Source organism: Oncorhynchus masou, chromosome 33, assembly GCF_036934945.1.
Source record: "Oncorhynchus masou masou isolate Uvic2021 chromosome 33, UVic_Omas_1.1, whole genome shotgun sequence".
Classification (NCBI taxonomy): domain Eukaryota; kingdom Metazoa; phylum Chordata; class Actinopteri; order Salmoniformes; family Salmonidae; genus Oncorhynchus; species Oncorhynchus masou.
Genome location: NC_088244.1, coordinates 27,493,969 through 27,520,576, shown reverse-complemented (window position 1 = coordinate 27,520,576; position 26,608 = coordinate 27,493,969). Strand labels below are relative to the sequence as shown.

General features: G+C 40.3%; 1 protein-coding gene across 1 annotated transcript in view; it reads left to right on the top strand.

Annotated features, from left to right (window-relative positions):
* LOC135528175 (nephrocystin-4-like) overlaps nucleotides 1-26,608 on the top strand; it is a 203,596-nt gene that overhangs the window by 16,537 nt on the left and 160,451 nt on the right. The window contains exon 3 of the mRNA XM_064957075.1: nucleotides 24,501-24,670. Coding sequence (XP_064813147.1) covers nucleotides 24,501-24,670 — 170 coding nt within the window. The remainder of the gene's footprint in view (nucleotides 1-24,500; nucleotides 24,671-26,608) is intronic.

The window sequence follows — 26,608 nt, the reverse complement described above, 5'->3', positions numbered from 1 at the left end:
AGAAGAATGGGAGAAACTCCCCAAATGTTGGTGTGCCAAGTAGAGGTCGACCGATTTATTCGGAATGGCCGATTTGAAATTTTCAAGTTTTCATAACAATCTGAAATCTGTATTTTTGGCCGATTTAATAATAAATATCTACACCTTTTTATTTAACTAGGCAATTATTATTTTATTATTTTCAATGACGGCCTAGGAACGGTGGGTTAACTGCCTTGTTCAGGGGCAGAACGACAGATTTTTACCTTGTCAGCTTGGGGATTCAATCTTGCAACCTTACAGTTAACTACTCCAATGCTCTAACCACCTGCCTTACATTGCGCTCCACGAGGAGCCTGCCTGTTACGCGAATGCAGTAAGCCAAGGTAAGTTGCTAGCTAGCATTAAACTTATCTTATGAAAAACAATCAATCAATCATAATCACTAGTTATAACTACACATGGTTGATGATATTACTAGTTTATCTAGGTTGTCCCGCGTTGCATATAATCGATGCGGTGCGTATTCGCGAAAAAGGACTGTCCTTGCTCCAATGTGTATCTAACCATAAACATCAATGCCTTTCTTAAAATCAATACACCGAAGTACATATTTTTAAACCTGCATATTTAGCTAAAAGATATTCAGGTTAGCTGGCAATATTAACCAGGTGAAATTGTGTCACTTCTCTTGCGTTCATTGCACGCAGATTCAGGGTATATGCAACAGTTTGGGCCGCCTAATTTGCCAGAATTTTACGTAATTATGACATAACATTGAAGGTTGTGCAATGTAACAGGTATATTTAGACTTAAGGATGCCAACCGTTAGATAAAATACGGAACAGTTCCTTTTTTTCACTGAAAGAATAAACGTCTTGTTTTCGAGATGATAGTTTCCAGATTCTACCATATTAATGACCTGAGACTCGTATTTCTGTGTTATGTTATACTTATGTGTATGATTTGATAGAGCAGTCTGACTGAGCGATGGTAGGCACCAGCAGGCTTGTAAACATTAATTCAAACAGCACTTTTGTGCGTTTTGCCAGCAGCCCGTTGCTGTGTTTCAAGCGTTGCGCTGTTTATTACTTCAAGCCCATCAACTCCCGAGATTAGGCTGGTGTAACCGATGTGAAATGGCTAGCTAGTTAGCGGGGTGCGCGCTAATAGCGTTTCAAACGTCACTCGCTCTGAGACTTGGAGTGGTTGTTCCCCTTGCTCTGCATGGGCCGCGGCTTTTGTGGAGCGATGGGTAACGCTGTTTCGAGGGTGGCTGTTGTCGTTGTGTTCCTGGTTCGAGCCCAGGTAGGAGCGAGGAGAGTGACAGAAGCTATACTGTTACACTGGCAATACTAAAGTGCCTATAATAATATCCAATATTCAAAGATTAATGAAATACAAATGGTATATAGAGAAATTGTCCTAAAATAACTACAACCTAACACTTCTTACCTGGGAATATTGAAGACTCATGTTAAAAGGAACCACCAGCTTTCATATGTTCTGAGCAAGGAACTTAAACGTTAGCTTTCTTACATGGCACATATTGCACTTTTACTTTCTTCTCCAACACTTTGTTTTTGCATTATTTAAACCAAATTGAACATGTTTCATTATTTATTTGAGGCTAAATTGATTTTATTGATGTATTATATTAAGGTAAAATAGTGTTCATTCAGTATTGTTGTAATTGTCATTATTACACATAAAAATTGGTCGATTTAATCGGTATCAGCTTTTTTTGGTCCCCCAATAATCGGTATCGGCGTTGAAAAATCATAATCAGTCGACCTCTAGTGCCAAGTTTGTAGCTGTAATCGCTGCCAAAGGTACTCCAACAAAGTACTGAGTAAAGGGTCTGAATATTTATATAGTGTGATATCAGTACATTTTTTTATGAGTTAGTAAATTCTAAACCTGTTTTTGGTTTGTTATTATGCGGTATTGATATTGATAAGGGGAAACACAATTGAATCCCTTTTAGAATAAGGCTGTAACGTAACAAATGTGGAGAACGTTAAGGGGTCTGATTACTTTCTGAATGCACTGTATAGTCTAAGCAGCAATGAGCAAGTGAATAATGTAAAACCCTATGTTACCACATAGAACGACATATGTGGACTAAATCACAGAATTAAGTATTGGTTGTATTCATTCGGGCTCACTGTACCTTAGCAAAAAAAAATGTAATGGAAAACAAAAACAAGCATTTCTTATTGGACAGGTTCAGCTAGTCCCTCCGTGTTTCAGGCAATTTGCTGGCCTAATGAATATAACCCAGCTCTTGCATATTTAAATATTCTCTGGAAGCAACTGGAGCTCACTTGCTCACTCAGGTTACATAGCAGTGTTTTAGTGCCATATGTTCAAAGGGCAGCGTGTGTACATGTTCAGCCCAAATTAACAGATGATTCCTGCTCTGCTCATTACGGCTTTGCTATTGTATGACGCTCAGGTAGCTGACTCGTGTTACCTGTGCCTGTCTCCGCATCCTGCATGTAAATGCCCTGTGTTCGCCCCATCTCTTGCTCTGTCTCTCTCTTTCACTTTCTCATGGGGAATCTCCTTGGTTTGACGACCAGCCTCTGTTAATTAGAGCGTCCTTACAAAGAACCCTCCATTCTAAAATACATTTACAAGGGCTTTGTTTTCTGTATTTTGAGTATGAGTGAAGTCCCTTGTGTGCTCAGCCTAGGTTGTATTCATTTGGTACCAAATGGAACAGAATGGACTGGAACGTGGAAGGACAAAAAATATACACTACCGTTCAAAAGTTTGGGGTCACTTAGAAATGTTCTTTAAAAAAAAAAGAAAAACACTTTTTTCCCCTCCATTTAAAATAACATCAGATTGATCAGAAATACAGTGTAGACATTTGTTAATGTTGTAAATGACTATTGTAGCTGTAAACGGCAGATTTTGTTTATGGAATATCTACATAGGCGTACAGAGGCCCATTATCAGCAACCATCACTCCTGTGTTCCAATGGCATGTTGTTAGCTAATCCAAGTTTATCATTTTAAAAGGCTAATTGATCATCATAAAACCCTTTTGCAATTATGTTAGCACAGCTGAAAACTGTGGTCCTGATTAAAGAAGCAATAAAACTGTCCGTCTTTATACTAGTTGTGTATCTGGAGCATCAGCATTTGTGGTTTCGATTCCAGGCTCAAAATGGCCTGAAACAAAGTCCTTTCTTCTGAAACTCATCAGTCTATTATTGTTATGAGAAATGAAGACTTCCATGTGAGGAATAGCCAAGAAACTGAAGATCTCGTACAAGGCTGTGTACTACTCCCTTCACAGAACAGCGCAAACGGGCTCTAACCAGAATAGAAAGAGGAGTGGAAGGCCCCGGTGCACAACTGAGCAAGAGGACAAGTACATTAGAGTGTCTAGTTTGAGAAACAGACGCCTCATGTCTTCAACTGGCAGCTTCATTAAATAGTACCCCCAAAACACCAGTCTCAACGTAACAGTGAAGAGGCGACTCCGGTGTCTGTGTTCTTTTGCACATCTTAATATTTTCTTTTTAGTGGTCAGTCTGAGATATGGCTTTTTCTTTGAAACTCTGCTTAGAAGGCCGGCATCCCGGAGTTGCCTCTTCACTGTTGACATTGAGACTGGTGTTTTGCGGGTACTATTTAAAGAAGCGCCCAGTTGAGGACTTGTGAGGCAACTTGGCAATTTCTCTCATAGAATAGCCTTCATTTCTCAGAACAAGGATAGACTGACGAGTTTCAGAAGAAAGGTCTTTGTTTCGGGCCATTTTGACCCTGTAATCGAACCCACAAGTGCTGACGCTCCGGATACTCAACTAGTAAAAAAAAAAGGCCTGTTTTATTCCTTCTTTAATCAGGACAACAGTTTTCAGCTGTACTAACATAATTGCAAAGGGGTTTCCTAATGATAAATTAGCCTTTTAAAATGATAAACTTGGATTAGCTAACACAACATGCCATTGGAACACAGGAGTGATGGTTACTGATAATGGGCCTCTGTACACCTATGTAGATATTCCATAAAAAATATGCTTCCAGCTACAATAGTCATTTACAACATTAACAATGTCTACATTGTTTTCCTGATCAATTTGATGTTATTTTAATGGACAAAATAATTGCTTTTCTTTCTAAAACAAGACATTTCTAAGTGACCCCAAACTTTTGAACGGTAGTGTACATTTTCCAATTTGTCGGTTCGGGTATTTGAACCAGCGACCTTTCAGTTACTGGCCCAACGCTATAACCGCTACCTTAACTTGTTAGGTCTTATAATAACAATGACATTCTGAACAATAATACGAAGGGGATAGGACGTCTACCCCAAAATCCAAGAGGGAATACGCAGGTGATGAATTTGAAATGTCAGTGAGGCAGTAGTTTAGGGCCCACTCCTATCGCATCCATGTTGGTCTGGGATTAATTCGCTCCAAACACTGCACATTTACAACGATGGCAGTCAGATGCCATATAACATCGTCCCACAAAACAGTAAAATGCTCTGGTTTGTTATAACACGGAGAGCCCCGATGATATGTACTCAATGTTGTATAACAAACCCCCTCTCACACATAGTTAATTTATCTGTCACCCACAACACAGCGGCTGACTATAATCCCCTATATGCTGACACTGACAGGCTACTGCTGCTGCTTCTGCCTTTGCTGGTGCTGCCTGGGCTTTAGAGCTATAGTCTAGATGATGATGTTTGAATCCAGCCCTATTACAGTTATTTTTGCCTTTGTCATATTCACAGGAATATTTACCCCTGTGACACTCGATTAATGGTTTTGTTGACTAAGTTGCTTGAGAATAACCTCTCATTAGGTAAAACATATGTTATCCCTGGCATTGCCGGCGCGCAAGCTGTTTTCTCATTGACATCCTCGCACTCCTGTGGCGACGGGAAGGGGCAAGATGTCAAACAGCATTTCTGCAAGGTTCTGAGTGTGTGACGGTGCGGTGCTAGTAGGCCTATTTGGAATGAGTTGCCTCTGCTTGTTGCCTAGACAATGTTGGTGACATAGATCCTATCAATTTTCTGGAATGTATAAATAGCCTCTAAAATAAAGTGCCTTTACAATGTATTCAAATCCCTTGACTTTTTCCACATTTTGTGGTGTTACAGCCTGAATTTAAAATGGATTAAACTGATATTTTTGTTCCCTGGCCTACACACAATAGCTCATAATGTCAGTGGAATCATGTATTTTATTAGTTTTTTTAAACAATTTAATAAAATTTAAGCTAAAATGACTTGACCCAATAACTATTTAACCCCTTTTGTTATGGCAAGCCTATGTTCAGGAGTAACAAGTCCCATAATGAGTTGCATGGACTCGCTGTGTGCTATAATAGTGTTTTAACATGATTTTTTTAATGACTACCTCTTCTCTGTACCCCACACAATTATCTGTAAGGTCCCTCAGTCAAGCTGTGAATTTCAAACACAGATTCAACCACAAAGACCAGAGAGGTTTTCCAATGCCTCGCAAAGTAGGGAACCTATTGGTAGAAGCAGACATTGAATAGCCCTTTGAGCTTGGTGAAGTTATTAGTTGCACTTGTATGGTGTATCAATACACACAGTCACTACAAAGATACCTTAACTCTTAATTGCCAGTGTATGGCTGTGGATTGACTGCATTGTTTGAATGGTATGTTCGCATATTGTTAGTTAATTGGAAAAAAATGTATTTCTCTAAAACTGTGTGGCTGCCCAGATAACAAACATGCAGTGCAGATAAATTCTTTATTAATGGGGCTTGCGAAGCAGGAGTCCCCACATTTAATCTTCTACATACTTCTTATTATTTTGAATGCTACTCCTCTACCGTTTTAAGCTAGAAACGCAGTTCAAACTTTTTAAAACGTGTAGACTGGTCTGGATTGAGTTGCTTGTATACGACTTTTTGATATATTTTATACTTTTTGTGCTTCTTTTTGTCTTCCATCCACATTCATGGGAGTTCTTCAGCATTCTAAAGGTCCCATTGTGACAGCTTCTCTCCTAACATTCTATTCACTGTAAACAATGCAACCTTTGCAGTTGTTTGCCAACAACCTAGACAACAAGTTAGGTGGTATGACATCTTTGACTACTTCCCTGCTATTCAAATCTGAAGTCATAACAAAATGATCTGGTACTGATCAAACGTTACAGCTGTTTTAGTAACCGCATTGATGACATTTTCTCTGAACTTTTGAAAACAACTACTACTTTGACCACTCCCCCAACAAGTTAGACAAGTTCGAGCATATGAAATCTTTGTCTACTTCTCTGCCATTTTAAATCTCAAAATCAGAACAGAAATATCATCTACCAATCAAGTTACAGGTGTTTATCAGAGTTTAGGGTGTTGAAAAGTAACAGCTCTCATGTCTGTTACTATGTCAAATTTATTTGTCACATACACATGGTTAGCATATGTTAATGCGAATGTAGCGAAATGCTTGAATACTCATTCGCAGAACCATCATTACTTTCTCTCGTTTCAACACAGACTGCATTTTTTGACAGGCCACAACAACTAGAAAAAAGCATGTTAGCAAAGCTTGAATGAATGAAGGAGAATGAGACAGCTACTTTTGCACCTGATTAATGTTACACTGCATAATGCCAACAAGACAAGGTGATTCCTATATAATAAAATTCTAGGTTCTATTGGTATGGTCACTCCATTTCATCGTATTTGTTTCCTAGTGAATAAACCCTAGTGACAAACGGGTTGCACTGAAAGGTCTATCACGCACTAGCTAGGGGGTATACTACTGAGGTAAATATCAGTATCTTTTAGCTGGATGCTTCTCAAACCTTTGGTTAGTTAGCCATCTATCACACACCTTACTTTACACATTTACTGTCGTCCAATGTAAAAGATGGAACACAGCATCACATGCCCACACAGCTAAGATTCCAAGCACGCAAACAAATTCCAAACTAACTTTAGGACTACCAGGCAGGCTACCCACAGAGAGACACACTCAGCTGATTATAACATTAGTTGACTGCCTGGATTTGGTTAGTGTAGCTAGCTAGTTGGTTAAGCAGCAACTACCAGCAGCTATCCAACGTTAGCTGACGAGATAGCTAGCTAATAAAACACATTGCACAGTGTCCTCCACCGTTTGTTTGATCGGTAAGACAAGTGTTACTAGCTAGTGTTAGTGTTAACTTAGTAGCTAGCTAGCTATAATAGCTAACATTAGTTAGCTGCCTAGCTAGCTATATCTGGCTAAATGTACTTTAGCGAGCTAGCTAATGTCTGAGTGTAATGCACATGATGTAACTCATGTTCATAATTTTAGCTAGCTAGCTAGCTAGCCTGACCTGTGGGTTTATTTAGCTAGCTAGCTAATGAACTTTGAGTAACGTTAGCTTGCTTGTTGTTCATGTTGTCTGTAACTAGCTAACTAAATTGATTTGACCTGTAGGTTGAGTAAAACCCTTGGCTGTCATTCTTTCTACTTTTCCCTTTCATATATAGGTTAGTGTGGTTATCAATTAAGCAGTGTCATCATCACAGTCTCTGTGTGTGTGTTTATGAACATTGACAACAGATTAGAACAGAAGCAGAACACACAATTAATAGCATCATTGTTTTGATTGTGTGATAATATAAATGTTTTTTAATCTTTGTAATTGGACACATTTTTATACAACTGTTTATCTCCTTAGCAGTTATCCATTCCAGACTGTTTGTTGGAGTAGTTGATGACCCGCAAGGATGTTCTGTCCTTGCACATCTGCTGTAGGTCTATATCCTCAGTGAATAATCACATATCACCTCACACTACACACTGTAGCAATTAACAGTAATGTACCCCAACAAGCATCACTCATACATACACACACACACACCTGGGTACCCAACCCTTAAATCTGAACATCTTTCGTAGCTTTCACCATTCGTATGTCAGCTAAAATGTCATAAACATTGCCAGAAAGTAAATCAACAGGCTGTGATTTACAGTGATTGACATACACTTAATCTTATAGATTCAGTTAGAAATTGTAATATTTTCACTCAATCATATTCTATTCACAGTTTAGGGACACACACTCACACAGAGGTAAACCACACAATGTAGTGTTGGATTAAATTTAGTAGCCGTTTTTACAGTTCAAAAGTAACCTGCACACAGCTGTGTAAATTTGGACTCTCTCTCTCATGGATTATTTTGCTTTTATCTAGCTCTAACCTATATGATTAAACTTAACAAGGGTTTAGTGGTGTTCTTGTGAAACAAGTTGAAATATGGTTACTATTTTTCAAAACACTACATTGTGGGAGCTTAACAGCACCTGCCTTGTGAGTTTTTCATTTTTTCAATGTCCCATCAGGTAGCCTTATCATCAAATGTGCTCATGTGAACACGATTATTAAGAAAATCATTCTTCTTGCACAGCATTTAAATCAAACATTATATTGATCAGTTAACTTACAATAATTTGTGGTATTATCATTGATAACACAGGTAGAATACACACATCATTGATTTGATTGTGTAATGATGATGTTTTACAATACTGGGAATAGTTAGGGCTGTTGCGGTGACCGTATGAGTCATGACCATAGTACAATTCCACGGTAATCTCCTTTTATGCTCTCTGGTCATGCATTGGTAGTACCCAACTGACTAACGACCATCAGGTCGCTAATTGACTGGTACTCAGGGCTCTATTTTCCCTCTAACCATTCTGATATTAATGCAAATGACATCAAAAATCACATCTATCACTTATCATCAAAACATTATCATGCTTTAAAACTGATCTTACTGTGATTGATCAATTTGAAGAAAGAAGTTCAACAACAGGTTGAAAATGAGAGGAAAACAGGGTCGTTTTGGATGTTTGTTTCAAAGCCTAACAAAACGAAATGGACAGCAATTTCTAAGGTGACGATTCATTCAAATCAACCATACGCATATTAGAGCTTATACATGTACATAGGCCTATATATGAGCCCAAGCCCGAACAACCCCGAATTAAAATAATGACTTTGCCATTATATAATGCATAGTCTACCCCATATTATGCACACAATTATTATTTATTTTTTTAACTATGTTTTTGGTACGTACTGTAATTGGTCTAGCCTATACTCCAAAATGTAAACAATTATAGTAATCACCTTTGTGTGGACTGTATTATTATGCATAATGGGGGACTGGTTAGCTTATGCAATGCTCCAAATGTTCTATCCATGAGTCTGCGAGAAAACATGTAGGCCTAAGCCATGCTGTTTGTTCATTGATTGTGCAGGTTAGCTTACAGAGGAAGCCCTACATTTATAATGAATTTCAATTTGATTTTGAATAGCCAAGTAATAGCGCATTTTTTTATATTTTAATAATTAATAGGCTGACATCTTTACCTTTTAGCAACAGAACATCTCATCACCATGTTACCATCTCCTTCTCTCTGTCCTTTATTCCCTTCTCCAGTGTGCAGAGAGAGGGGCTGCCAACCGTTTTTAATGAAATATGTTTCATTGTGAAAACAACATGTTACTATCGATGTTCCCGAACTCTCGCTGAGAGAACAGCGAACAGAGTGCAAGCTTTTTTAGCAACTTCCTCAAATCATCAATCACCTATAGTCTCATCATGCAGCCCATATATATATTGTTTTTTAATACATTAAGGTTTGTATCATTCACAACTAAAGTTGCCAAATATCTCTAAATCTAGCGTACAGTGCATTCTGATTAGTATTCAGACCCCATAAACTTTCCACATTTTGTTACGTTACAGCCTTATTCTAGAATGAATAAAATATTTTTTCCCCCTCATCAATCTGCACACACTACCCCATAATGACAAAGCAAAAAACAGGTTTTTAGAAATTTGCCAATGTAAAAAAAACACAAACGATCAAATGTACATACAGTTGAAGTCGTAAGTTTACGTACACTTAGGTTGGAGTAATTTAAAACTTGTTTTTCAACCACTCCACAAATTTCTTGTTAACAAACTAGTTTTGGCAAGTCGGTAAGGACATCTACTTTGTGCATGACACAAGTCTTTTTTCCAACAATTGTTTACAGACAGATTATTTCACTTATAATTCACTATCACAATTCCAGTTGGTCAGAAGTTTACATACACTAAATGGACTGTGCCTTTAAACAGCTTGGAAAATTCCAGAAAATGTCATGGCTTTAGAAGCTTCTGATAGGCTAATTGACATACATTGAGTCAATTGTAGTTGTACCTGTGAATGTATTTCAAGGCCTACCATCAAACCCAGTGCCTTTTTGCTTGACATCATGGGGAAATCAGCCAAGACAGAAAAAAATGTGTAGACCTCCAGAGGTCTGGTTCATCCTTGGGAGCAATTTCCAAACGCCTGAAGGTGCCAAATTCATCTGCACAAAGATTAGTAGTAGAGTATAAACACCATGGGACCACGCAGCCGTCATACCGCTGAGGAAGGAGATGCGTTCTGCCTCCTAAAGATGAATGTACTTTTGTGCAAAAAGTGCAAATCAATCCCAGAACAACAGCAAAGGACCATGTGAAGATGCTGGAGGAAACGGGTACAAAAGTATCTATATTCACAGTAAACAAGTCCTATATCGACATAACTTGAAAGGCCGCTCAGCAAGGAACAAGCCACTGCTCCAAAACCGCCATAAAAAAAGCCAGACTACGGTTTGCAACTGCACATGGAGACAAATATTGTACTTTTTGGAGAAATTTTCTCTGGTCTGATGAAACAAAAATAGAACTGCTTGGCCATAATGACCATTGTTATGTTTGGAGGAAAAAGGGGGAGGCTTGCAAGCTGAAGAATACCATCCCAACCGTGAAGCACGAGGGTGGAAGCAACATTTTGTGGGGTACTTTGCTGCAGGAGGGTCTGGTGCACTTCACAAAATAGATGGCATCATGAGGCAGAAACATTATGTGGATATATTGAAGCAACATCTCAAGACATCAGTCAGGAAGTGAAAGCTTGGTCGCAAATGGGTCTTCCAAATGGACAATGCCCCCAAGCATATTTCCACATTTCTAGCAAAATGACTTAAGGACAACAAAGTCAAGGTATTGGAGTGGCCATCACAAAGCCCTGACATCAATCATATAGAGTATTTGTGGGCAGATCTGAAAAAGTGTGTGTGAGCAAGGAGGCCTACAAACCTGACTCAGTTACACCAGCTCTGTCAGGAGGAATGGGCCAGAATTCACCCAGCTTATTGTGGGAAGCTTGTGGAAGGCTACCCGCAACCTTTGACCCAAATTCAACAATATAAAAGGCAATGCTACCAAATGCGAATTTAGTGTATGTAAACTTCTGACCCACTGGGAATGTGATGAAAGAAATACAAGCTGAAATAAATAATTCTCTACTATTTTTCTGACGTTTCACATTCTTAAAATGAAGGGTGATCCTAACTGACCTAAGACAGGGAATTGTTACTAGGATTAAATGTCAGGAATTGTGAAAAACTGTAACTACTGTAACTATTCAGACCGTTTACTCGGTACTTTGTTGAAGCACCTTTGGCAGCGATTATAGCCTAATAGCCTTGAGTCTTCTTGGGTATGATGCTACAAGCTTGGCACACCTGGATTTGGGGAGGTTCTCCCATTCTTAAATGCAGATTCTCTCAAGCTCTGTCAGTTTGGATGGGGATGACTGCACAGCTTTTTTCAGGTCATTCCAGAGATGTCTAGGCTCTGGCTGCGTCACTCAAGGACATTCAGAGACTTGCCCCAAAGCCACTCTTGCGTTGTCTTGGCTGTGTGCTTAGGGTCGTTGTCCTGTTGGAAGGTGAACTTTGGCCCCAATCTGAGGTCTTGAGCACTCTGGAGCAGGTTTTCATCAAGGAGTTATTTACTTTGCTCCGTTCATCTTTTACTCATTCCTGACTAGTCTCCCAGTCCCTGTCACTGAAAAACATCCCCACAGCATGATGCTATCACCACCATGTTTCACCGTAGGGATGGTATTGGTCAGGTGATGAGCGGTGCTTGGTTTCCTCCAGACATGATGCTTGGCATTCATACCAAAAATTTCCATCTTGGTTTCATCAGACTAGATAATTTTGTTTCTCATGGTCTGAGAGTCCTTTTAGCAAACTCTAAGTGGGTTCTCATGTGCCTTTTTACTGAGGATAGGCTTCCCTCTGGCCACTCTACCTCCTTAAAGGCCTGATTGGCGGAGTGCTGCAGAGATGGTTGTCCTTTTGGAAGGTTCTCCCATCTCCACAGAAAAACTCTGGAGCTCTGTCAGAGTGACCATCAGGTTCTTGGTCACCTTCCAGACCAAGGGCCTTCTCCCCCGTTTGTTCAGTTTGGCCGGGTGGCCAGCTCTAGGAAAAGTCTTGGTGGTTCCAAACCTCTTCCATTGAATCATGTTGAAGGCCACTGTGTTCTTGGGAACCTTCAATGCTGCAATGTTTTGGTACCATCCTCAGATCTGTGCCTTGCCACAATCCTGTCTCGGAGCTCTACTGACAATCAAAGGGTCTGAATTGTTATGTAAATAGGGTATTTCTGTTGTTTTTTGTGTTTTTTCCCCAATATTTTTGATGGGGTATTGTGTACATTGATGAGGAAAATGTTTTATTTAATCCATTTTAGAATAAGGTTATAATATAACAAATTGGAAAAAGTGAAGGGGTCTGAATACTTTCTGAATTCAACAACTTTACTTCATGTAATGTTACCATCTAGTTATTTTTCAATTTAATTCAAAATGTCATTTTTTTCCTGCTTCATATACATCCTCTCCAGCACTACCCCAACATCAACATATGTGAAAAGGCAGATTTCTATACTATGTTTTGTAGGAAAAAAGGTAGCGGAAGATAAGTGTTTCCACATAAGGCCTACTCATAATTGGTTAAAATCACACAATGCATACCGAAGATGTCATTGCAAACACTTCGCTTCCTGTCTTTAAAAAAAATTATTACACAACGCAGAAAAGAGAGAAACATTAATGCGCATTCTGAGTTACAGCAAACTTGTCTGGCTGCTGCAAGTTTTGAGGACATGACACACAGACACCTCTGCTCCTAATCTACAGATTTTTTGGACTGTAACCCTGCAGGGAGATATATATTTTGACATCTACTTAGGCATAATAAACACTTCAGTTTTTTCCGATCACGATTATCAACTGTCAATTTATGGATACGATTAGAAGTATAGCCAGGTTGTCACACCCCTAATAACAACACAGTTAGTTTAGACATTTCTGTAGCCTATTCCGTTCAGTCAGTTAGCATCAGTGTTTTGTATTTACCTGCAACTTTTTGAAACGGCACAGGAGTGCCCTGCCTGTGTATGCAGTGCTCGCACATGAACAGCTGTTAGCGATAACCCTAATGATAAGCTTATTCTGGTAGACATGGAAAGGCTTTCCCAAAAACCTACAAAAGTAGCCTATGCCTACTTGGCAGAATGATGTCATTATAATTTGCATCAAATTTGGAAAATTGTTTTGGTAACTCTGCAACCACATGAGCGCTACAGGAACATTGTTGCACTTCATTTAAAAGATCACGACACCCATAAATCCAAAAGTCTTCTACCTTAAAAGTGGTCTCCTGATGTGGTTTAAGCATTGCTGTGGACCAAAAACCTGCAATATGTAACTTTTTGTCCAACCAAATTCACAGTTCAATAGATCTGTAATTCTCGTTGAAGCAAGTCTAAGAAGCGGTAGATCTGTTCTATGTGCGCTATGATCTGTTCTATGTGCGCTATGATCTGTTCTATGTGCGCTATGATCTGTTCTATGCTTCCTGTTATGAAGTTTTGTTTTTGCTTCTTTTACTTTCAGTTTTGTTCACAACCTGAAAAGTACAATATTTTGGGTTATGGAAAATATACCTTTGGCTATGTAGTGTATGTGGACACCCCTTCAATCTCCATAGACAAACATTGGCAGTAGAATGGCCTTACTGAAGATCTCAGTGACTTTCAACATGGCACCGTCATAGGATGCTACCTTTCCAACAAGTCAGTTCGGCAAATGTGGAAGTGGAAACATCCAGGAGCAACAACGGCTCAGCCGCGAAGTGATAGGCCACACAAGCTCACAGAATGGGACCGCCGAGAGCTGAAGCGCGTAGGGAGTAAAAATAGTCTGTCCTCGGTTGCATAATTAGAATTCTTTACAACCATGAAATGGCAAGCTTAGGCATTTTTAAAAGTGTGATTTTTGAGAGCGTCTGTCCCCCGTCCCCGTCCCCGCCCCTCCCCACCTGTATCAAAATATGTTGTGAAATTGTGTTTTAATTATTTAAAACTTCAACAATGCCTCAGTTGTCTTCTGTGCTCTATCACTACAGTTGTCATATACTGTGGTATTCTAGCAGGAGAGTGTACAAAAGTGTAGTAGTCCGAGTGTAGTTATTTCTGATGAAATTTTATTTAACTGCCCTACAGTAATAAGGTTGATATATTAGTTTATCAAAGTAATCAGAACAATTATTTTACTACATTTAACTTTGACTAAATGTATTTGCTTTGCTTTGAAAGAGCTAAATCATGCTCCACAGCTTAATTAATGTAAAGTTACCATCTAGTTTTACACTATCTTACCACAGCACTGGCAAACCATGGTTGACCAACTCCCTGACCTTTATTCCATCATAAGAAGGTTCATGTCCAGTCTAGTATTCTAATTCTATGGTTGGTGATTTGAAGTTTCACTGAAGTCAATTAGAATGTAATTCAAGTGTCAATATCTGCTATTTGATGGTGGGTGTGTGTCCTGCCCCTCACAATAATAGCCTATAGATGTATAGTGAAGAATATTCTGACGAATGATGACGTTGGGATTGGAAAACTGTGCCTTTTTGTTTGAAGGGGTCAAAGTCACATGGCACCCGTTGATACCCTTCTTTTGTTTAAGATCTCAATCATGTTAGAGTTTGCTTTAGCTTGTTAAACTCTGTCCTCCAGGTATTGGAATCCCTGCAAATTTAGAAAGGCTATTTGAATAAGAGCAGTTGAATTTAGAGGAATTGGAAGGGAATCAATTTGGAGGAGAATCAAAGAGAAGCTCTCGACAAAGGAGGACTCCGTCTTTGAATTGGAAATCCATGTTCTGAACCATGTCCACCACAATTAGTATTATCGCAGGGAAGTCAACTTGAGTAAACATTATAGAAAATATGGATTCCTACAACTCTGTTTATTCAAACCAAGTAGAGGGAAAGTTTTCAATATATGGATATTGAATTAAATACATTCTTTGGGGGGACACACACACTCTTCCATGTGTGTGTCCATTCAGAGAATGGAATACATTCAGTCAGCCATGCAGAACATTGTCAGCCATCATTTTCTGGATCATTGAATTGTTCTTGACAAGGTCAAGTGCATAATGTGTTAATGATGAATCATGTACCAAGTCAAAATCTTTAAACTGCGAGGCACAATGTACTTGATGCTATCCTCCGAATAGCAAAGGCCTGGCTGACAAGCCGACCTCTTTCTCTCTCCTTTTTTTTATCTCTCACTTCTCTCCATTTTTATGCAGCTGCATTTGAAAAACATCCAGGAGGTGATTTTGAGTTAAAACATGTTGTGCACTAAATGGCGAAGATAAATGATTGATGTGGGTAAAATGCGATGCCCCTGTGGTTTAAAATTTGAATACATCTCCGCCTACTCGGAGCAGCCAACAGAGTAAAAATGAACAGGCTGAGGCAAGGGGGGTCATCAGAAATTGCCTCTGTATTTCAAGCTTGCTTACCTCTTGTCGTCTTTTTTCCTGTTCTGGATGTTAGAAACAAACAGGCTTACGGGACCAATAGATCATAGAGTGTTGGCTAATTTACCAATATAGACTGTAGGCTGTGTGTGGCATCGAAGATGGTTATTTGTACCTATATTATTATTCTCCTAGTCTAATTTGTTATGAAGGCAAAGGCTAGCAATGCCCTTACGGGAAATACAATACATGACCAATGTATTTGGACACCTGCTCATTCCAAAATCATGGGCATTAATATGGAGTTGGTCCTCCCTTTGCTGTTGTAACAGCCTCCACTCTTCTGGGAAGGCTTTCCACTAGATGTTGGAACATTGCTGCAGGGACTTGCTTCCATTCAGCCACAAGCATTATTGAGGTCAGGCACTGATATTGAGCGATTAGGCCTGGCTTGCAATCTCCATTCCAATTCATCCCGACTGTGTTGATGGGGTTGAGGTCAGGGCTCTGTGCAGGCCAGTCAAGTTCTTTCACACTGATCTAGACCAACCATTTCTGAATGGACTTTGCTTTGTGCACGGGGCATTGTTATGCTGAAAGAGGAAAGGGGGATACCTAGTTATTTGTACAACTGAATGCCTTCAAATGAAACGTGTCTTCCACATTTAACCCAACCCCTCAATCAGAGATGTGCGGTGGGCTGCCTTAATCGACATCCACGTCTTCGGGGCCCAGGGAACAGTGGGTTAACTGCCTTGTTCAGGGGCAGAACGACAGATTTTTACCTTGTCAGCTCGGGGATTTGATCCAGCAACCTTTCAGTTACTGGCCCAACGCTTTAGCCACTAGGCTGAAAGGGCCTTCCCCAAACTGTTGCCACAAAGGTGGAAGCACAGAATTGTCTAGAATGCTGTAGCGTTAAGATGTCCCTTCACACTAACTAAGGGGCCTCCTCCACCAAACTTTACAGTTGGCACTATGCATTCGTGCAGGTAGTGTCCACCTGGCATCCGCCAAACCAAGATTCGTCCGTCGGACTGCCAGATGATGAAGCCTGATTCATCACTCCATAGAACACGTTTCCACTGCTCCAGAGTTCAATGGTGGTGAGCTTTACACCACTCTAGCCGACACTTGGCAATGAGCTTTGTGGTCTTAGGCTTGTGAGCAGCTGCTTGTCCATGAAAACCCATTTCATGAAGCTCTGTTCTTGTACTGACATTGCTTCCAGATGCAGTTTGAACCGCTGTAGTGAGTGTTGCAACTGAGGACAGACAATCTTTTTTTTTACGCACTAAGCGCATCAGCACTCGCCGGTCCTGCTCTGTGAGCTTGTGTGCCCTACCACTTCACGGCTGAGCCGTTGTTGCTCCTAGATGTTTCCACTTCACAATAACAACACTGACAGTTGACCGGGGCAGCTCTAGTAGTTCAGAAATTTGACAAATTGACTTGTTTGAAAGGTGGCATTTAGGTTTTACAGTACCTTACACAACATGTATCTGCACATTTCCCTAGTCACCCCGTTCACTCTGTCCAGTTTGAAATATAGTTGAGTAGTGGAGACCAGAGTCTATCAAACTTGGGCTGTCTCTTGTGGAGGTCATAAGTGAGCTTTTCAAGAGGGAGAAAGTCAACAATCTGGTCAATCCACATTTTAAATGTAGGAGGGGTATTAGAGGCCCACAATAGAAGAATACATTTCTTAGCAAAGTATGTAATAGTCATAAGCTAATTTTCTCTGTCAGGATCAAGAACAAAGTCCTGCTGGGCATTAAGAAGATGGATACATGGGGTCATATCAAACTGTACCTCTAGTATTTTCTGTGCAGCAGTATGTATAGATTGCCGGAATCTGGCAATCTCTCTACAGCTCCAAAATACATGCATATAGGTTCCACTTTCAGAGGTACATCTTTTACAGTTAGGAGACATATCTGTTTTCATTCTATGGAGTCTCAAAGGAGTATAATAAAATTTGTACAAAAATTTGTAATTAGATTCTTTCATTTTTACATTGGTAGAGGAGCAGTATACCCTGTCGTAAACCTTTGCCCATAACTCATCACTGACAGTCAGACCAAGGTCCTTTTCCCAGATTATTTTCAAAGGAGTAAAGGAGGAGCCTCCTTTCTCAGAAAGGAGTCTATAGATATAAGATATTTTGCCGTTAATGGATTGTGCTGTGACAAGAAGGGTTTCAACTTCATTCAACTGAGTTCTTAACCTTAAGTACATGTCTCATTTTAAGATATTTAAGATATTTAAAAAAAAAAATGGATCTTGGCACATCGAATTCACTGCAGAGCTCTTGAAAGGATTTCAGTGTAGTGGTTTTCTGATGATAGGTCTAAAAAGGTCCTGATTCCTAGAGTATGCCAAAGATTAAAGTTGGCATCCCTCGGGGCTTTTGGCAAGTCTGGGTTGCCTACTATAGACGAGTGAGAACATATTTGGGAGGAAATGCCCAGGTATTTCTTACAGTCCCTCAACGCTAGTAGGGTGCTGTAAATCACAAAGGTTGTGGCTATGTTGCCCACTTCACTAAAGTTATTAATGAATATAATTGAGCTTAAGGGAAATGAACCACAGGATTGGGCTTCTATCTGAATCCACGTTGACTCTTGTCTGTTTGTGATCCATGTTAGCATGTTGCGGATTTGGGCAGACCAGTAGTACAATTGAAGGGAGGGAAGGGCAAGACCACCCTTAGATTCAGGTTTCGATAGAGTGGAAAACTTGATCCTAGGTTTTTTATTGCCCCATATAAATTTGGTGATGATTTGGTTAGTTGTTTTGAAGAAGGAAACTGGGAGATAGCATGGGAGCATCTGAAATAAGTAGTTCAGTCTAGGGAGGACGTTCATACGGATGACATTAATTCTTCCTACTAAGCTAATTGGGAGGGAGATCCAGGTTTGGAGATCGTTCTTGATTCAATCCAGGAGTGGAAGATAATTTTCCTTGAAAAGGATATTCAGATCTGGTGTTATGAAGATCCCGAGGTATTGAAACCCCTGTGTTTTCCATTGGAAAGGACATAGTGTCTTTATAGAGCTGGTGAGTGTAATATTGAGAGGGCAGACAGTTGATTTGTTTAAATTGATCTTATAACCTGAAAACCTGCCATACTGAGCAATTGTGTCTAAAATGAGAGGGAGGGATTTCTCAGGGTTGGATATATAGAGCAAGACATCATCCGCGTAAAGCGAAATCTTGTGCTGCAGGCCGCCTGCAGAAACACCCATAATAATTGGATTGCTCCTTATCAGCTCTGCCAGAGGCTCCGCCCCCAACAAGTAGAGCAGGGTGGACAGCGAGCACCCCTGTCTTGTGTCCCGTTCCAGAGGGAATCTGTCAGAGTTCAGTCCATTAGTAGTCACCATGGCATTTGGATGAGAGTATAGTGATTTGATCCATTTAATAAAATTTGGGCCCATATTGAACTTTTCTAAGACTGGAAACAGAAAGTTCCACTCCATCCTGTCAAACGCCTTCTCAGCATCCAGTGAAGCCAGCAGGACAGGGGTCTTCTGTGCGTTTACTTGATCAATAATATCAAAAAGACTGCGAATGTTATCAGAGGAGTATCTGTCTCTAATAAATCCAGTTTGGTCCGCTTTTATTATTTTGGGAAGAAGAGAGTTTAGTTTTTTGGCGAGCAATTTGGTAATTATTTTATAGTCAAAATCCAACAAGCTTATGGGCCGGAAGGACGAGCAGGATAGGGGGGGTCCTTGTCCTTTTTTAGCAACACTGTAATGCGGGCTGTGTGCATCGAGTCTGGGAGAACTCCGTTTTTGCAAAAATCCTCCAGCATTGGCATGAAGATAGGGCGGAGCTGGGGCCAAAAAGCTTTGTAGAATTCTCTGGGGAATCCATCTGGGCCTGGGGACTTATTAGGTGGCATGGAGGTAATTGCCTCCAGGATCTCCTCAGGAGTGAAGGGGGAGTTGAGATCTTCTTGGTCGGTCTCTGATAGTTTAGGTAGCGAGATTCCCTCTATGAAAGAGTGGAGTTCTGCCTCCGTGTGTTTTTTCTGAGGTGTATAGTTTGCAGTAAAAATCATGAAAAGTTAAATTGATATTTTTTGGGTCGTATGTGACCTCATCCTCTGCTGTTCGGATAGCCATGATTGTACACTCTGACTGCTCCTTTTTTAATTGGTAAGCAAGCAATCTACTGGGCCTATTGCTATACTCATGGTATTTCTGTTTAGTAAAGAAAATCCTTTTTTTTGTCTCCCGAGTGTAGTCCAAATTCAGTTTGTCTTTGGCTGCTTTAAGATGACTCCAGGAGGTGCTGTCTGGGGATTGTTTATGTGCTTCTTCACAGCATTCCATCTCCCTCTCAAGATCTAGCCTGTGTGTTTCCATTGCTTTTTTCTTAGAGGAAGCATATACAATTAGATGGCCTCTTAGTGTGGCTTTAGCAGCGTCCCACATTGTGGCCAGAGAGACAGGAGAATCTTTGTTGTCTTGTGTGTAGTTGTCTATCCATATAGTTACCAATGTATGGAACGCTTCGTTTGATAGCATGGAGGTGTTGAATTTCCAGCTCTTTGACCTCGGGATGTTTTTGCAGAGGTCAAAGCGGAGGTGGACAAAGGCGTGATCTGAAAGTGCTATGGGTCCGATTGTACATGTGGATGAATTTATGAAACTCTTTGGGATAAAAATGTAATCTATACGGGAGTAGGTGTTATGGACATTAGAGTAGTATGTATAGTCCATAGATGAGCTATTAGTCTCTCCAGATATCTATCAGTCCCATCTCTTTAGTAAGAGAGTTCAACATCTTTGCAGATCTAGGATTTGTGGTGGGGAATTGAGATGATTTGTCTAGGGTTGGGTTAAGGGTACAATTAAAATCTCCAGCCACCAAGCCAAAGGAGACACAATGCTCATTGAACAGGGTTATCATTTTTGACATGAAGGCAGGAGTATCTGTGTTAGGGGCGTATATGTTTAATATAGTAATTGGTTGACTATATAGTGACCCAGTTATCAAAATAAATCTCCCCTCCGGATCAGATATGTTTTTGTCAATTATGAATGGAACATTTTTATGGATAAGTATGGCTGTGCCTCTACTGTTTGATTTGAAAGATGAGAAATACACCTGTCCCACCCAAGCTCTGCGGAGTTTGGCATGTTCAGCATCACAGAGGTGTGTCTCTTGTAATAGCGAGATGTCTGCTTTTTCCTTTTTTAAAGCACATAGTATCTTTTTCCGTTTTATTGCATGCCCTAGACCATGGCAGTTCCATGTCAATAGATTTAAGGTATTAGTCATCGTCATCGAACAGTAATCGAACTTTAGTGCAAGTCATCGCTGGGTAAAAGTGGATAGTAGTTACAGCTGCGTTCACATAAAAGGAAAATAAATGGTGTACATAAAATAATAATCTCTGAACACCCCAGCCGAGTTCCCAAACAACTCGACACATCCCATTGGATCTATTACCCCCCCCCCCGCTCAGTCTCAATTCTGTGTTCCGAATAAAACAAAAACTGGGAACAGTTAGCAACGCACAACGTCTCCCTCTCCCCACCAAAGAAATGCCTCATCCTCTCCACCCCGCATTGAGTAAATGACACAGTTGCCCTCGTCCAGACCACAGTAAAAGAGGGGAGAAAAATAAAATCAATAGCCCAGCCTACTTATACCTCCCCCAAAGGACATAGGGAACCCCAAGTAATAAAAGCAACAAAAAACCAGGGAAATAAAAGTAGGCTGAAACATTAGTAGGCCTAGGTTATAGGTTAGGCTATACAGCCCATCCCTCTCAGTTAAAGAAAAATAAATATAAATGGGACGGCTATAATGACATTTAGGGGGTGGGTCTCTGGATATCGGCTATATGTTGTCTTACCTACTTTAGTAATGGCATTAATCACATTTAGTCATTGGTCTGTTTCTCATTGACCAGGATTGTCTTTCAAAAAACGTTTGGCCTCTTCGGGAGTTTTGAAGTGTCGCAAGGCTCCTTGGTTAAGAATCCTGAGCTCGTTTGGGTATTTGAATCCCCTGAAGATGCCTCGGTCAATTGAATATTTCTTCACTTCGTCAAACTCTCGCCGCTTTCGGCGTATTCCAGCTGACAGGTCCTGGTGTAAAGCGAGTTTGGCGTTTCCCACTGTGATTGTGTTTTTCGCCGCCTGTAGGACTCGTTCCTTGTCGGTGAATCTCAGGAAACGTATGGTGATTGGGCGCGGTGGTTGTCTGGCTGCTGGTGGGGGCCTCAGTGCTCGGTGAGCTCTCGAGTTCTATGGACCTGTCGGTGGACAGGTGGAGCGGATCAGTGGCATGTTTCCCTCTTCTTTTTCGCCCAGATTGAATAGAACACAATTATTCCTTCGCCCCCTGTTTTCCAGGTCCTCTGTTTTCTCTTCCAGATGCTCAATTTTCTTTTTAGCATATGCTATTGTTTCCATGGCATCTGTCAATAAGTTTTCCATGGATAGGATTTGCCCATCTGCCTCAACCATAAACGCGGGGCGCCTGGACATCTTGTTGTTGATGTCAGGCAAAGCGTTTTCCATTATTGTCACCTTGCCCCCTATCGCACTGAGCTGAGAGTTAATGGCATCTAATTTGGTGTTTAGTTCTGTACGTTGGGATCTCAACTCAGAAAGGATGTCTTCGACAGAGTGCGAGGTTGGCATTCGTTGTGCCTCGGGGGGGAGCGGGTTCTCTTGCTCCTGGCTAATGGCGCTAGTTTTTTCTGAAGCTCGCTTCTTCTTGGAGGCTTTTTCCGTCGCTAATACTCGAGTCCGGGTAGAAATGTCACCTGTAGTGTTGCCTTTTGTAGCTGCCATGACTTTTTCTTACTAAAGCTAAATGAGTTTGAACTTGGAGTGGAGGTAACATTAGGAATTGGAAGCTACTTGTGCGGAGCTCTTAGTTCATGCGGCCATCTCGTTCAAGGGTCACGTGATCCCCCCCCAAATCCACTATTTTGAAGTTAAGTGAGGATTTCAATAAAGCCCCTGTCTTACCAGGGGGTGTACCTTTGAAAGTCCTTCTTTATTAGGATGCTATAGTTGATGCTCTCCTCCCCCCAATGAGATCTCTGCAACCCTGGGTGTCTGTTTGGCTCTAATTTACAAACCAGGGAAATATCTGGAGACAGACTGCACTGGCATACCCAGAGAGAATTTCACCAAAAAGGACAAATATACAAGAACACATGTTTTCATGAGAAAGAATCACCCCATACTAACTGCATTAAGCTATTGAAAATACTTGTTATTATCAAAATGAATGTGAGGACTTTGGCTACCTCTTTGCTTGAAAATAAAGGTGTGATTTTCTGATATCTTCTTCACCCACTTCGTCCATATTCTTCACACCCACGGCTCTTTCTCTTTGAAAGTGTATGTTTCTGTTCCTTTACATCAAGTGCAATAATACCTACATTTATCATAAGTACCTGAATGTAATATGTAGTTAATCTGTATCTCAATGTGTCAGTCATTCAGTTAACTTTGAGATGAACACCAACGCTTTCTCTAGAAATAAATCAGATCAAGACAGAACTGTGCGATTATAGTAGGGAGTTGTACTTTCCAACAGGCCAATATTCAACATAGAGTACCAGTCAAACGTTTGGCCACACCTACTCATTCAAGGGTTTTTCTTTACTATTTTCTACATTGTAGAAAAATAGTGAAGACATCAAAACTATGAAATAACACATGTGGTAACCAAAAAAGTGTCAAACAAATAAAATATATATTTTAGATTCTTCAAGCTAGCCACCTGTCTTGATGATAGCTTTACACACTCATGGCATTCTCTCAACCAGCTTCACCTAGAATGCTTTTCCAACAGTCTTGATGGAGTTCCCACATATGCTGAGCACTTGTTGGCTGCTTTTCCTTCACTCTGTGGTCCAACACATCCCAAACCATTTCAATTGGGTTGAGGTCAGGTGATCGTCAGGTGATCATCTGATGCAGCACTCCATGACTCTCCTTCTTGGTCAAATAGCCCTTACACAGCCTGGAGTATAAATTATAGTCTCACTAAGAGCAAACCAGATGGGATGGCGTATCGCTGCAGAATGCTGTGGTAGCCATGCTGGTTAAGTGTGCCTTGAATTCTAAATAAATCACAGACAGTGTCACCAGCAAAGCATGTCATGTCACCAGCAAAGTAGTTTAGCTCAGAAACCGAGGTAATTAATTACAATGACCATAATCCATTGCGGGCCTACTTGTCTGGTCTGTGTGTTTCTATTACGCCTGCTACGTTAGTTTAGTGTGGGGCAGACACGGAGAGGGAGACGGAAGAATGCACGATCGAGAGGGATAGAGAGCAGTTGCTTTGAGGAATCTACCTGAAAATGCATGATCGAAGCGATTGATCGTTTGTTTTTAGCAGTCAAAAATATACATTATTTATTTTGAAGAACTACTAAAATATTGATTTTTGTCAGGCAGCAGCTTTACAGAGATGAGATGATGACTTGGATGGAAATAAAGTCAGCAAATAAAGCGAATCTAATATACACAACTGAAATTATATAATTAATTATGGATAATACCATCATGGGACTTTTATTAATTGTTTTAATTGTGCATTTTATTTTATTGAAACTAAATCAAAAACCGTGATAGATTATAATTTTTTTTAACCAAACTGTCCTCAAAAGGCATTTATCGCTCTGTACTAGTTCACTTTTCTTTTACCTTGTGGTGTAGTAGTTCATGATAAATTGTGCCCGTCTGTTTTCTTTGCGTACCCCAATGTTTAACCTCAATACTACTGGTCTTGGCACTCACTCACTCATTCAATCATGTCTTGTCCTGTGTGTGTTCCATTGAAGGTGGTGTACCTCCACACCTCTCTGCGTCTGCCAAGCGTGGTGGCCGTGGTGGAGCTAGTGGCGTTACAGCCCAGGGCAGACGGCTCCCAGCATGCACTGGGGTGTGGCTTCGCCATCCTGCACCTCTTCTCCAGCATGACAGAACCTCAGGCCACCGAGGGGGACAGAAGGTGATTATCTATGTCCCGATACACAACACACACCTTAATTACAGTCTCAGAATTTTCCCATCAAGAGCCATGTGAAGGATTATCATGGGAGATTATCAACTTGTAGTTAGTCTGTTGTCTAGACCACTACAGGGTTGAGGTCAATTCACCATCAATTTAGCACACGAAGGAAGATGAATTTAAATGTAAATTCAACAATAGAAAAATATTTGATTCCTGAATTGATTGATACTAAATCAAGGCCCCTTCCGTCATTGAGGGAAGAAAAAATCCAGTGTACTTTTCCTTGTAGGAAATAGGTCTATTTAATGTTGTGTAACACTTAAAACCGACAGGTATAATACGTGTATTATTATTGTATACTTCTACCTCTATTAGCCTTAGGGAGTTTCGCAATAAATTTGCATCAACAGCATTGGGCCAGCCATTGGTTTTCCTATGGAGGAGGAGCATAGGCTCTGAAGGGTGGCATTTATATCAGTGTCACGTGCCGAGAGTATTTGGGGGCTCCGAGTAGGGCAGAGCGATATATTTAATTCCTTCTAAATGTATGTTTTAATGAGAATCAAGGTTTTGTTATTTTTCTTTTTCATGAGTGGTTGTTTGCTTGTTCTCGTGTTGCATTTTTGGTCTCGTCTCTTTCGGTCCTCTATGCACCTTCCCATTTACAACAGAGATCTTTATATAATGACAAGATGCAAGATGTCTCCGCCCTTACAATGGGTGTTGTCCCAAAGGCGGAAAGGCAGTCAACAAGCTTAGGTCCAAAATAACCCCATCGAAACGCATTGGCCTTATTTTGGACAGATTTTTGCTCACTCTTTGCTTTGCCTCTTCCTCTGAGTTACACAGACACCAAGCCCCTCAGGCCAACAAAGTTGAGAGATCACATCTTCCTCTCTGACAAGCGGTTTCAGCTTGCTATTTGCATTTGAGGTTTGATCCAACAGAATGGGTCATATGGACACTGAAACACATTAAGACATTATTTTACTGTAAAAGCGAAATTACCTTTTCTAATGATACCCTTTTTTTGTCTCAACTACTCAAATTGTGCACAGAGCAGACACCACCAAAACAGGAGCATCAATGAACATTGATTCTGGAAAATGAATGCTCAGTTTGTCGCACACGGCATTGGGATTACCACATACCGCGAGCAGCATTTTAGCCAGGCTGTCATACTAGCTGTCTAGTCTGTTATGTATAAATGTGCAATAAGCATAAGACACAATTATATAAGGAGTTGGCAACTCGTTCTCATTCTGAGAAATAAGGTAGACCACTTGATTTCAACATCTGAACAAAGTGGACAGGCCAACATGCTGTTCAAACAGTTGGAGACTGACAGAAGGGTGTGTTCATAACAAATCAACTGTTCATCCTTGTTAGCTAGCAAATAGATCCAAGTTGGGCTTTGGCTAAACTTGAAGCTGGCTAATCACTAGCACGTGGACTTCAGAGATTGTTGGTGAGACCTGTGTTCATTTTCTGTAGTCTAATGCCTACGACAAGAAGTTAGTCATTATTAGTGAATGTGCATTATGCATGGTTCTCGTTCCATTTAACAAAAAAGGGCATTTTCATAGACAACCTTGAAAACCAGATAATTGATTATTGCAAATAAAGCAGGTTAAACTATTTTGATAAAATAATTAAATTATTGGTGGGTCTTTATGGTTGTGGAAGGCTTATAGTTATAGCCTAGGTATAATTTCACAAGTCCTGAATTCATTAGATTATTACGGACTGTTGAAAATGCAGTGTATTTGACCTTTTTATGTGTACAATGCTTATTTTGAGCACCAGTCAAAAGTTTGGAAACACCTACTTATTCAAGGGGTTTTCTTTATTTTTACTATTTTCTACATTGTAGAATAATAGTGAAGACATCAACACTATGAAATAACACATATGGACTCATGTAGTAGAAAAATA